Below are 14,177 nucleotides of genomic sequence, written 5' to 3'. Positions count from 1 at the left end.
GAACGAAGGTCAAATCGTGACTGTGACATCCATTGCGATTCATTCGCTCTTCCGCGTTCACGTGCAATTATCTCAGCAACCTTCCCCTTCCACCACCTTGACAAAACCCTTCAGTACGTCTACCTCGCCATGTTTGTGAGAAGCATGTGTTGACTGGAAATATCACTTACAGTCCCTTCCCGTAGAATCAATCTCGACAATTATGTTCTTGGGCCTTTTCCTTCGCCGCCTTGTTCTGATGGCTATATCTCTTCTCCGGGCCATGCCGCCAGTGTTATATCTCGCATTGGATGCAGCGTTGGACCACTCAACACAGTCGACCATCGGCGGGTCACAGCCTTGTGTTTGGGTCGTCGATTCCTGCCTAGTAGCGATCGACTTTCCCAACACGCCATCCCCCCCCCGCCCGCCACGACCCGTCAAATTTCTCGCCGCAGCCCAACAGTCTCTCGCCGGCCCCGTTCACCTATTCCCCCCATTCTCCGTTGTTTGCAGTACGCCGAAATTACCCCACTCAACCTGCCGCCCACGCCTAACGTGGAAGCTCGTGCCCCATTATGGGTGTACATCCTGCAAGACCTGGCTCCATCTCGTATTCCGCCCCATCTCCAATTTCAAGGCCGGGTATTCCCCACGCTCCTTGTCGTTGCGACAGTCGACGACTTTGACACAGCTGACGAGCTGCTGTGGGAAATCATCGAGGAAGGGTTGGTTGGCATGGGGAGACAACTTGCGAGGGGCGACACACAGCGCGTGCAAGAATGGGTATCTGCCTGGAGAGTCACAATCCTCGTTATAGCTGGCGACTTTGCCCAACTCGTGTCCGCCAACATACTTGTGTCTACGTTGACATCCTTGCTTATCGCAGCTATGCTGAAGATTGTGTTGCAACAAATACGAATTTGGAAACTCGAGACACAGCAGAGAAGTGCCACAGCTGACGACATGGCATGCATCGGGAGGGAGGTTCAAATTGCTGGGGAAGGAGACGATATTGAAGGAATTGATGGCCAAGGCGCTGAACCTGCGAATGAGGAAGAAAACAAGAAATGTGTTGCCGCGGGTCGCAGTGTGACCTGGTTGCGTCGGCCGAAAATCATGGCGCTTGTGCTGCCTTGGCCACCGAATTATTTTCCAAGCAGTAACTCCCTAGCATCCATCATCGTACATCCGACTCCAACTCCTGCTCCGCGATTTGAAGACCGTGATGAAGAAGATGTTCAGGTAGATAATGACGAAGCAAGGCGCAAGGACAAAGGCAAAGGGAAGGCAAAAGAGGAGGATTTTGAACCGGATGAGGAGGCCGAGGAGTTGGCGTCTTTGGAGTTTGACGAAAGAGAAATGGAGATGGCGGTGCGCCAAAGCAGACTTGGGCCTCGACTGGATGAAAACGGTGCTGGCCCTTCCCGAATATATGATCCCGTCAGCGATGGCCCCAGCTCTCAAGCAGTCCAAATAGAGAGCGAGGGGAGAGGTTTGGAGGGAAGAGAAGACGTCAGTGACGACGACACAAGCTTTGCGTTGCCGAATCGGGCCATAACGTGGCTTCGTAGGCCGAGAATTGCGAGATTTATCATGTCGCTCTCGTCTCCCTGGTCTCCTCAAAGCCCCTTGCCAGGTAACGATTCTCTTGTCGGCCACCCAACCCCGACGCCAGCCCCACGACACGGCGGCTATGACGAGCAGGGTCGTTACCCTCCTGCATCACTCCAAACGCCCCGTCTCCTTATTGCCCCACCGCCTTCCCCAGCGACGCCAGCGTTGGTCATCAAGCCCGAGTTGATGGCGGATGCCGAGCCTGGTAATGTCCGCGACAGACTCTTCCAGCCGCAACGGCTCCTAGAGTTCGTCTTTTATGGGAGGTGGCGGGCCAAGAAAGTCACGTTGACAAGAACGCCCGTCATGCCTCGATTGCCAGATGAAGGAGAACACAAGGACTCGGAGTAGTGGGTGCTGATGAGAGAGTGACCGAGTATGTACTGTTTGTTGGTTCGTGGAAGAAGATAAAGTTGTGCACGTGATCAACACGCTACTGTTCATCCAAAGCGAATCGCGTTACAGATGATTGTTCGCTGGAACTACTACTAGTAGTCCCAGCGACCTCCTCCAAGCCGAGGGATGGGCGAGTACTGCTGACTTGCGCAAGTACAATTTGGTCACTCCAAGGCTAGGGTTTGTGCCCGAATACAATGGAAGAGGTATCTGAGCAATATCTGGTGCGCAATGGTGGCTTTTACTTATCAAACATTCCAGAGGATCCCGATGTTAAGGTATTTATGTAATTGCTCACAGACGAAAAGATCTTGGCTGTGGGTCATTGGCCCATACGCTGCGCCGAAATACCGCCAGCCTGGCCTCATCGACGATACTCGTCTCCCCTACTATAAGCATGTGACAAGTTTTTCTTAACGGCTTTCGGGTAGGTATACGAGTCGACGGCCAAAAGCTCTCTCCGAATATGTCTTCCAGGCAGACAAAGCCGCTCTCTATGGCGGTCCGTTTGTAAAATAAATAAACCTCAATAATATGAATCAAAATCTCATCTGTAAATAAGTCAACTCCCATCTCAAGAAGTTGAGAGGCTACCTTGAAATATTTGTGGTCCATTGTGAAATATGGGTAGTTGGGCTAAGCCATTCGTTTTCAGCGAGAAGGGGTTTGCACGTGATCCGGCCCGGGCCCCGACCGAGGCCAATAGTGCTCGGAACTTGGCAGACTTCCCTTTCTGGCCACATTTAGCTTAAATTAATTGTTCAAAATGTATGAACTAGACATTTTCTACTACTATAAGATGAGTGGTAAGTGTAGGTGTTTAACACCAGTCAGACCACCATTAAGATCTACGCAGTCGTGCCCTTCTCCGACAAGCCTGATAACCCAGCTTGTCCTTTCTTCCCAACAGAACGTTCTGCGCAACCAGCTTGTGACTCTCCAAATCGACAAGCTCCTGGAAGCCCAAGGTGATGAGGTCAGGGCAGTCAACACTGGTGATCATTATGTTCCCTGCGCGAGAGCACCAGCATGGGCCCCGGCCGGTCGGTTCGAACGCACCACCACCAGACTTGCTTGCAACATAGTCTTCTCCTCTAGCCATTTTTATGGGTGGTGCAAATCGTGCGATGACACCACAACCAGGACTGAGACTTCGAGGACGAATATGGGAGTCACGAGGAGGAGATGGCGCTGGGGGCCTTTGTAACTGGGCGGATGTAGCATAAGGAGACGAAGCAGCAACAGCACTAAGACCACAGGATGTGCGGCAGCAGCAGGATGATTTGTTGGATGAAGTGGATGTGGTGCTGATGCTGACGCGGGTTTCCCAACTCCGCATATCCGCCATAGTCCGTTGGCCAGTCACGACGGTCGCATTCAACAAGCGCTGGAGCTGGTAATACAGACGCTGATCTTGGAGGCAAAGGTGGTGGATATCTTTCTCGCTCCCGCTCCCTTCCGCGTGCTCTTTCTCATTCGCTTGCTGAAACCGGGATGTATCGGTCACCACCAGGTAAGTAGTGGTCACAGTCTTGTTCCACAGAAGATGGCAATGGCGGGTAACGTTCTCCACCAGTGTGACGATCGTTTGCATATCTGTCGTACTGTCGCGTGGCGGAGTTGGCCTCGCAGGCTCTCGCGTGGCTCAGAACGGTCGCGAGAGTCAGCGGTCGTCGTATCGTCCATTGCTCAAAAAAGGTGTTGATAAATGTGCTTCCAATGAGCGGATTGAGGCCGGAAGAAGTTGGAGTTGGGGCAGCTAAGGCACTGAAAGCCGTTAGAGGAGCCGATGCATTTTGAGGTTGTGCTTAGATGCGGGCTTGAGATTCGTTTGTGGAGCTCCCTATATGCTCTCGAAGACTTGTTGTCGGACCAACATAGGCTTGGCCTTGCACGTGTGCATTCGCGGCAACTGGAGCAGACCCAGAGCTCGTATGTAGTAGCAAGAGAGTGTTGAGGATTGCGACTGCTGGCAGAAGGCGGGCCCGCACATCTGGTGGACGGCGATCTACCCCAGTGCTAGTTTGACCATTGGTATAACTTGTTGTCTGAGCGGGGCGGTCCCAAGAAGCGTGTGAAGCCGTGGGAGTCGTTTCGCTGGCAGTTTATCAAGTAAGACCCTGGTTGCCGCAAGCACATCTTTTTGACTGCGAAAACGTTGTCAGCAACGAAAGCAAGAGCCTAGTAGCTTCAGACTCACCCATTTGTGGCCCCCCCATCAGTACCTTCCTCTCCCGTCCTCGAGCCCTCCGTTCCTTTTCAGTTCCCTCTCGTTTCCTGCATGAAGGCGCCTGCCGTGTTGGTGGGAAGAGGAGCAGACTCGGACGCCAGCGTGGCGTTTCCCACGGGCTCGGGCAGGCCGGTCCGAACGCGGAGGCCTTTGCCACGACCCACCTGGCATGTGCACGACACAGGGCTGGAGGTTAGGGGGAAATGGTTGGCGGTTGGAAGGAGGTAGAGGGTGGGGGTATTCGGGCGAGAAGGTCGCAAGGAATGCGGGCGGCGCGTGCAAGTGCATGATTGCTCGCAATCGTCCTCCTGCAAAGTTGGAGGTGGGTGTGCCGATCCAGAATGTGGTCAGAAAGGCAAGTTCCGAGCACGATCGGCCTGGGCCCGGCCCGGCCAGAGTCACGTGCGGTCACGTGCAGACCCTTCTCGCGGAAAACAAACTGCTCACACATTATTCCACAATAGACCAAAAACAGTTCACGGTAGCCTCTCAACTTCTTGAGATGGGAACTGACTTATTTCCAGGTGAGATTTCCATTTATATTTTGAGATTTATTTATTTTACAAACGGACCGCCATAGCTCTCGTCCCACCCCTCTCATCACCTCCTCAATCCCGCCGGGAAATCAGCAACACTTTTGTGAAAGCGACCATAACTTTCAATTGCTGGATCATCAAAATTTCCTGCCACATTCATCGCAGGCAACCCAACGACCGCACTCTCGCCATCTGAATCGTCTGACTGCTCTTCGTTTGACCACTATTCAGTCATGACAGCTATATCTCCGACTCAGGGCGTGACACTACGGACATTAATGTATTTTCCGCCCCAGAAAATGCACAGAAAATTTGAAATTTTCTGAAGATCTTCTGAAGATTTTCCGAGGATTTTCTGTCACGGAAAATTTGGAATTTTCCATCAATCTTCTGAGAATCTTCTGGAAATTTTCCGTGTCAGAAGATTAGAAATCTTCTGACACGGAAAATTTCCAGAAAATGTAGCCCTCGGATCTGTGATCCGAGCAATGACATTTTCTCTGGCATACAAGTTAGCTATGAAGGCAATCAGTCGGCATACTTAATCAAATCCTCCATTTGCTGCAATTACATTACATTGACCCACAATGAGTATAATACATAGCATACAACACTTTGCACATGTATGCTCTTTCATACTAGCACCCCATCCACATCCTTTGGACTCTCCACCACCTATGTGCCAGCCATCTCTTCCACTGCGACAACCATCAACCTACTCGATGACGACTTGGGAGAGTGCGCGTCTTCAACCCCCTGTCGCTGTTGGATATCAAGCTGAGCATCAAGTTCAGAATCCACTCACAGTTTGACGACTACAACTTTCCTCGTTGCGCTAGCAGCAGGCATCGTCCCAGCTCTGTCTCAAACAATTGTATGGCGCTACTGTACTAACACACAGTGTGGCTGCTGGCAGCAACAAGGCTGCACGTTGCTGGCCAGGCCAGGTGGGTCTCTTTGTGCAGCACATTGGTTTGAGCTGGGCGGGGCGGGGAAAGCATGGGTTATGGCAGGCGATGGTAGTTTCGGACTTCGTTCCTAACTCGATGGTTGACTTACTTATGTCCCAGTTTTGCACTCGCGCGGGCCATCCCTCTTATCTAGCAATGGTGAGCGGCCTCGAAGTTATATTTCGCCGTTGTCGTCGGGCTTACCTCGTGCTGCAGCCGAAGGGATAACCACTCCTCAACCCGTTTGTCTCCCCATTTCTAACTAAGTTCTTGCTGACGCTGTTGCACAGTTTGAACCTGTTGTTTTAGTCAAACTCATGCCGTTTTGGAAGTTCTCGCCAATGCTTTCGAATACGGGTGTCATTCCGAGTCTGCGAGTGGGGAGGTAAGTTTCTTGTCATTCATCTTCCCTCGCGTCCGGCCGAGTTTGCTGTCATTCTTGCAGACTTCGCATTGGGCTTTCAAACCGTGGATGTGGTTCTGCGAGTGGGCTTCTTGAGCCGCTATTCATGGATGCTGACGTCTTTATGCTGCTTCGTCGGGATACCGAACTCCGATTTACGGAGGGAGGGAGGGCGGTTGTCGACTTTGAGGAGGACGTTTTGGCCGCCAAAGTGCGCGCGCGTTCCTGCTGTTTATCCTACTCCTCGATGCTGATCTTGTTTATTCATCGAATTCTCGCAGAGTCGAGAGGGCGCGCGAGCAATTGATGGGAGGGTGGTTTCTCCGAGATGGAGATGTTTGCCCTGGGTCGATTCGGGCGAGCTTCTGCCAGCAGAATGGCGTCGTTTTGGCGAGAGAGGGCGGCTGCAGTCGTTGCCCAAGTTATTCCGGCCCCAAAAGTGCGAGTTCTTGCTCTGCAGTCGATATTTGTCCTTGCTGACCTTGCTTGCAGCTTGCTTGCGACTTGTCACCCTGTAAAGCTCGCAGTCGCGCGAGACAGCGCCGGTGATTGGGCCGGAGGGCAACCGGGCGGATAGAGCCGCTTGCGTGAGGTCGATTCGGCCCCTTGCTGCCGGGGCAAGCGGCTTCGTTTTGCGAGAAATGGCGGCGGGACTTGGTTCTGGTTGCCGCCCGTTTCGACATGCTGTTGCCGTTATTGACCGGGAGGGCGAGTTGGGAGGTTGCGCGGGCCAGCGGCACCTTTTTTCCGTCCAGCACGAATCCCGCGGCATCAAAAGCATCTTTGCATGCTGGTAGTTTCAGAAATAGTGAGCTTCTCGTTCCCAACTCAATGCTTGACTTACTTATGTCGCAGTTGTTCACTCGCGCTGTCCATCCTGAGATGTCGCGCTAACATTCGCCAGGGCCAATCTGTGGAATCTACACAATAGTCAGCAAATGCATTGTTTCCCGCAATTCGACTAACCGGCCAGCGTTGCTGTTTGCGGCGACTGGTCTTGCCGCTTCAGGCTGGTTTTTCCCCAGCCTGGGCCAGTTCCGTCGATCAAGCGGACCTTCGCCAAATGGCGCAGAAGCTACGGCCTAAAGTAAGTTTGTGCGGGTAAACTGACCGGAATTTCAGACTTACCTGCTCGTTTCAGGCTGCGACGGCCAAGCCAAAGTGGCCCGTTTGAACGTTCGGCTTGTCCCGTAGCATGACTCAGTACTTGTCGCGCCAGAGCTTGCCGTCCCGCGCGGGCGAAAATGACGGCTACCCAACGCGCGAGTCAGACTCGGAGTTCGGCGCTGCCGGGGTCCCGGGCCGCAGAGTCTGGGGTTGCTGCTAGTTGTTAAGCTCCAACGAGTTATAGACGGAGAACGGCTTGTTTGCGGGCCGTGGGCAGCAATGGCTGCTGGTGGGATGTGGCGGAAGTGGAAGGGAAAGGCCGGTTAACGGGCACGTGTGATCGGCGGGCCCAGTCCGGCCGGTTCCCCCATTTTCTTCAAACGTGTTTCCTTGCCCTGGCCGCGAACACTGGGCCTAACGAGCCCAGAAACTTTGCGCAGTCAGAACCTGTTTGCGGGTCAAGCTCGGTGTCTGGTTGGCCAACCCGGTGGTGAGTGCTGGCTTGCGGGTATGAAGTTTACTGACCAATCTTGCAGCGGCGATGGTCGTGCTCGTCCCTGACCGTTAACCAGCTTTGGAGGGCGGCTGCAGTCGTCGCCAAAGATGTTCCCGCCCCAAAGGTGCGTGTTTTTGCTATCCAGCCGCTATTTGTCCATGTTGACCTCGCTTGCAGCTTGTTTGCGACTTGTCGCCCCGTAAAGCTCGTGGCGCCCGGCGATTGGGCCGGAGAGCAGCCGGGCGGATGGAGCCGCTCGCGTTGGGTCGATCGGCCACTTCAAGCGGCCGTTTGGCGGGCAATGGCGGTGGGACTTGCCGTTTGACACGCTGTTGCCGTTATTGAAGAGGAGGGCGAGTTGGGAGTTGGCGCGGGCGAGCGGCCCGGGGACCATTAAACGGCTGTATTTGACGGTGGACTTGCCGGTAGGAGGCGCCAGACTTGCGAGATAGACCGAGAGGAGTGCCGAGTTAGCCGGAGTAGTGCTAAGTTAGATAGATGCTGAGTGCGGCTCTTGTGCCCGCCGTTCGCGGCAGCGCGGCGACTCCGCCTTGAGTTTGCGAGCGCGAGAGATGGCCGTTTCGAGCCTGGGCTTGATACGGCGGGCGGGAGATGGCTGTTGAGTAAAAGGCCGCTGTCAACGGGCACGTGCTCGCAGGATAGGCAGTCAGTTTTGCTAGCAAAACCTGGGCTACTGGTCAAGGGTGTTACTCACAAAACTGGGCAAGCCCAAACGGGATGCTGTGACAGGAAAATGTGACATTCAATCAATTGTGAATATCTCAATGAGTTTGATAGCTATGACTAAGCTATTACCAGATATGGAAAGGCAAATCACCATTTCTTCAGGCCGAAGACCCGGATAAACATCTAGGTAGGCTTGTGATGCAGGGCAAAGGTATACATCCTAATTGGGTTGAAATTGATGTATCTTGACAGAGCCATCAAAAGCACTGATGTCAATCAAAAATCGTTCCACATCAATTACTTTATCTAGATGCCATCAATTCCATCATCAATATCATGATCTAACACCTAAATATGAATAAAATAAGTTTTCAAAAAGTGTGACATTTGTGACCCTTGGGCAGTCCCCCAGGTTTTGTGAGTAACACTCTTGACCAGTAGCCCAGATTTTGCTAGCAATTCTGAGTGAATGAGCTGGTGCTCGCTTGAGGCTGTACCTTCTTCTCCTCCAACTGCCAACACCGCTCGCGTTGACGTGTTTTCCCGAGCTGGCCCGGACCCAGTGAGGAAGAAGAACTCGGGCCAAACTTGCTGTGTGACCTGCTGACCGCCGCAACCTCCTTTCCGGCCGTCGGCGCGTCTGCTGCCTCACGTTGACGCGTTTCGCCGAGCTGCAATGCGCAAAGAAAACTCGGGCCGAACTTGGCAGCGGTACTGCCACGACCTGCTTTCTGGCACGCTGTGTGACTTGCCGACTGCCGCTCGAGCTCGATGCGGTAGGCAGGAGATGGCGGGTTTGGGGATTTGTAGTCGTCGCGGAGGTAGACTTTATTTGCCCAAGTACGTGTTCCTGCGCTTGGGAATTGTGTCTTGCTGACCCATGTCCAGGTTTTGCGAGTGTCGTCGTTTCGACCCAGGTTTCGGTCGCTGGGGACGGCGCGCTTGTGTTCGCTTTCATTGGTGGTCCCGTTTGCATGGGTGATATGATTCCAGACGTTGGTCCCCCACCACTGCCACTTGCGTTGGCGGCGGACAAGCCCGCTTTCGCTCGGGCAGTCATTTTGGAGCTAGAGCGGAGTCGCGCACAAGGGTGTTCTATTGGTCAAGGTAAGCATTCTTTGCGGCTGGAGACGATTTTGCAAGATTTACCTTGTTATTCAGTGATTTTTCGCATGAAGGGCGGGACGAAACGCAGGCACCGTAGAGCGGCATGGCGACTTGGGACAGACAGTAGCAAGACAGCTTGCTTAACGGGCGTCCACAGCGCCAGCCTGAAGATCACATACTAAGAAAAAAATGCTGTCATTGCGCGTCCTCGACACAGTGCAGGAGGATTGAAGGCTTGGCCTGCGGAGAGCGGTGTTGGGTGCGCGCAGCACATATTGAGCCTGCGGCCCTGCCAGCGGTTTCCATGTTGGCACGCGTGACGGCGGGACAGATGACTGCCGCTCCCGGGCCATCCATCAGCCCACACCCGCCAGTGTCAACTACGGGTTATTCTTCCGGCTGAGCAAACACCCCTGCAGCTGCGCGATCATCGGCTCGGGCGGGACCGCCGCAGCAAACTGGGTGCCCAACAAAAGCGTTAATTGTCCACGTCGTCAGAGACGGACTGACTCCTCGCTGGACACGGGGTCTGCGGCAGTGCGAGGTGCAGGGCGGCAGGCGGGGCAAGGAGTTGTACGAGCTGAGTGTGGGTTGGGACAGGCTCGGGCTGGGGTTGACTACATAGGAGCCAATAGACGCGGTGTTGGCTTGTGGGAACCAATATGTCACAGTGTTACACTGTTTTGAAACACTGATTACTTAATCAGTAGTAGCGGTCCCCCACTCTTTCTTGACAGTGTCCCATTGTAGTCCGTTCGGTAACAACCGCTGCCAGCAGCTGCAAGATAAAAAACGTAGGTTGCGAGATAAGTGATGGGCTTGGCAAACCAGCTCAGCTCGGCGCTAAGGGCAGGAGATACCAATAATACAGTGTCGTTGGACGGTATGTGGGAGCAAAAACCAGTACAAGCATGGTCAATATCTTTCTTGAGATTTCAGCTCCCTTCCGCCAGCACTCAGCTACTGCCCTCCTTTCTGCTTATACTTTTACCCACCCCGAGAAATCATCCTCCTCGTATCGTGCTCGCAAAAATCCGAAGACAAGGCTTCCTTGTTATCGCCATGAACACTGAAGCAGTGTGTCCTTTGCTCTTAATCGCTCTGTTGTCGTGATGCAGCAAACTCCCCAGATTTCATGCTTTTCTCTCGTCTCTGGGCGTTTTCATTCGCCGCAGCCGTAGTGTACGGCCGAAAATCGATCGTTCTTGATCGTCGAAACTCTATTCCGATTGATTTCGTCCACTCGGATGTCACTCCGGCAGAGCAAAGGCTCAATCTTCGTATCAACCTTCCTTCCTTTCCAATCCATCTACGAGAGAGCGCGCTGAGCACCTCGTGGTACTTCAGCCCGCTCTCGCTTTCGATGCGCTGGATGTAAGACGTTTGGGGTGCATTGATTCTGTCGTATGAACGCAGGTGGTAAAAGCGGATGTATTTGGCACTGTTGCAAAGGTCAATGTGACGCAAGTCCAAAACTAGAGAACTTACGGGTCGTAACCTGCTTTCCGAACCTCTTCGTATATACTGTGTCCGGTTGATAGTTCGGTCACGGTATTGGACGGCCATGATAGTCTTGAGCCCGCCTTCGGTCTTGATATTCCCCGTGAAGCCTGGCACTTCGGGAATGACTCGGACAACGATAATCTGGAACTTGTGGTCTTATTGGGCGACGCGAACTATGCGCTCAACCAAGGCTGCCGCGACTTGGTTCTTCACGACATCCTTATCGTGTGTGACAGAAATACTACGTGAGAGTTAGAATGACAATGAACGGAATCAGGCGTGCCGAGCATACAAGAACTGGTTTTCTGTGTTCATCTTGGTCAACTTTCAAGCTTCGCAACTAAAGAAACACTCACCAATGTAGATGTAATGTTCTGCTTCGCGAATGAGCTGGCAGTCTGTAGCAAGATGTTTGAGGAAGGAGAAAACAAAAGAAAATGGCACGCACAGGCATTCTGGATACTGTGCTCTGTCAAGACTCCGTGGCTCCAGTCAAACTTGCACCCTCATTCCAGGAATCATTCTTCTTGGCATAGTGAGCTAGTGAGACCGGTCAGCGAAACGAGAGAGCAAAAAAATAGTGAAATTGTACCCGCATCCTGGCTCGTCCGGAAGACCCAGCCAGCGTTGCTTATAACGGTGACCAACCGAGTGCCATGCTTCCCAATGAGGATGTCGCACGACCGCTTCGTTGTGCGCAAATTCGACATTGTGGGGGAGACTTTCCTTCAAAAAATATCGTAAGCGACCAAAGGCTATGGAAGGACCCAAGAAGGACCGAAACGAACTCCTTCTCGCGGTATTTGCGCTTCATGTCCCCGGCAAGGTGGCCGCTTGAAGCGGCCTGCTTCTTCTCACATGATGTCCTCTTTGCCTTTTACCGCCCGCAGCTCTCAGATGGAGTCCGCGAGAAAGACAGCTGGGTGTGCGGTGCGCGATAGTCATTCAGTCCAGTCCATACAATATCCGCTTCTATCTACACCTCCCCCCGCAAGTCCCGTCAACTTGAACGCAGCGAGACACTCCCCCGCCCGGACCCGCACCTCCCGCGCACTCTCCAGCAACGGCCGTATATTCTCTGGCGTCATCGTCATCGCCAGACCTGGCAGCGCATCATCGCCAGCCACGCCCTCCTCGACAAATGACAGCCGCGTCCGGAACCCAGCACGCTCGCCCCGCGGAAGGAGAAGCGACGTCGTCAACCTGTTGGCAGTTGCGGGAGTACGGGTTACCCGCCGTACGGGTTACCCGCCGAGCAGATGGCGACCGGGACCGCGAACTAGACTGCGCTCGCCCGAAGCGGAAGATGGCGGTCAATGAAGGCCGGCGGGTGATGTCGCCTTGAGAGAGCTCGGCGCCAAAGTCCTCCAACTTGTTCTGCACCCTCCGCAGTCCCCTGAGCATCGCCCGAATCCTACTCATTCGCAGCCTCCCGCCCTTATTCTCCTCTGGCTCCGACCCACTCTCTGACATCTCAAGCGACGCAAAGGTCACCCTGCTGCCCATCGCCTCCCTCTTCCAAACACCCGCCTGCACCGACTGCTTCGGCTCCCCGTCCCGCATCATCTCCCTCAACAGAACCAACTGCCCCTGGCTTAAGTCACTCCTGCCGACCGATTTCGTGTTATCCTCCTCCTCAGTCATCAGCACCACTTCCGCCCAGCTCCACGAGCAGCGCCGCACACTCCCACACAACGCGGTACTGCTCGCAAATGCCTTCTAACGCTCGTCGTTGCTGGACCACTGCAGGAATCGGGGGCCGGGTGCTGGCGGAGGACCTCGATCGAGATCATCGCCGGGGTAGAAGGGGGAAGCTGGAGAGCCGACTATACCGATGAGATCGGTTGTCAGCTTCTGGTTCGTCTGACACGGTCGTAAGACTGTCCGTGAGGCTATCGATAAGCGTGGTATATGTCATCTGCAAGACTTGTAATTCTATCACAACGAATCAGCCTCTCGAAGCAAGAAACGACGATCATACACACCTTCGACAACATTCGCAAACTCCCGGACCATCCCCAAATCGCGCTTCAGCCCCTCCTGCACTTGAGTGATCCGCACCGGTATCTTCAGCCCAATCGGGAGAGAGCTTCGTCTGGATCCGGTCGGGCTTGGGCCACCGCCAATGAGCGCAGAAGACCGCCCGAGCGACTTGGTTTGCATCGCCATGACCAGTATCAGTGTCGAAGTAAGGTGCGCAGCTGCAGGGGTATTTGCTGGGCTGGAAGAATGACCCGCAGTCGGCACTGGCGGGCGTGGGCGGATGGATGGAGCGGCAGCAGCGTGAGAAGCAGGAAATTGAAGAGATAAAGAAGCGCAGGAGGCGGGAGGCCGCGGCGAGACAGGCAGCAGAGGAGAGGAAGAGATGTGGGCGGCAAGGGAAAGTGAATTGGCTGTGGATAAAAATGATGAGGAGAGTAGACAGACTTCACCGGGGCTGGGTGGCCTGTCCGCCGGGGCCGGGCCAGGGTCGCCGCAGCACTCCTTGAAATCGGTACAGGTTGAATTCAAACGCTGTCCTTCACTATCAAAGGCGACAGGGACAGAAGAGCCAAGATTTGCGTTTATTGAGGCGCTATTGACGATGAGCAGCTGAGTTTGGAGGTGCGGAAGCAGAGAAGAACGTGGGACAGCAACCGGGGGCGTCGGCGCCGGGACCGGGCACGTGCTGCGGATCACTGCCAACGCCTCTTTGCTTCCTCCCGCCCACATCCCCAAGCAGAACCGCCGCACGCACTACTCTAGCTGTTGGACGGGATCTGGGCACATGCTGTGCTTCTCCGACTTTGCTTAACGCCCAGGCAGCGCGCCTCGGCCAGGGCTGGGCACAGCTGACACACTGTCTTCCCTGGCCCTTGTCCCGCTCTGCCACGTCTCCCCACTGCAACCAAGACCGGCCGCGACATCTACGCTGCCGTGCCCGGCAAGGTAGCCACCAGTCCAGGACATATCAAATCGACCCGACTTGAAACGGCGGCTAGTAACGCCGTTAACGATGAGGACAGAAGGACCAATTTGATAACTTGAACGCGGAACGGGCCAACGGGCCAACGACACCGCCTCCAACTCTGCGAACGGCGGCCAGCCCAGACATGCACACTAAGGGAGATGGACATGCAACACATCATGCTGCTGTGGTGCCCACTGGCACGCTAGCCCGCAAATA

General features: G+C 54.3%; 1 protein-coding gene across 1 annotated transcript; it reads right to left on the bottom strand.

Moving 5' to 3' along the window:
- Nucleotides 1-12,800: 12,800 nt before the first annotated feature.
- Nucleotides 12,801-13,723, bottom strand: MIND_00675900 (uncharacterized protein; the record flags this gene model as incomplete). The annotated part of the gene is made up of 2 exons (XM_037363473.1): nt 12,801-12,946; nt 12,997-13,723. 2 exons carry the CDS (start codon nt 13,721-13,723, stop codon nt 12,801-12,803), a joined length of 873 nt encoding a protein of 290 aa, XP_037219117.1.
- Nucleotides 13,724-14,177: the final 454 nt, after the last annotated feature.

The sequence above is a fragment of the Mycena indigotica genome (assembly GCF_014461135.1).
Source record: "Mycena indigotica strain 171206Taipei chromosome Unknown Mind.scaff0006, whole genome shotgun sequence".
NCBI classification, from domain to species: domain Eukaryota; kingdom Fungi; phylum Basidiomycota; class Agaricomycetes; order Agaricales; family Mycenaceae; genus Mycena; species Mycena indigotica.
This window is presented reverse-complemented; position numbering and strand designations above follow the sequence as displayed.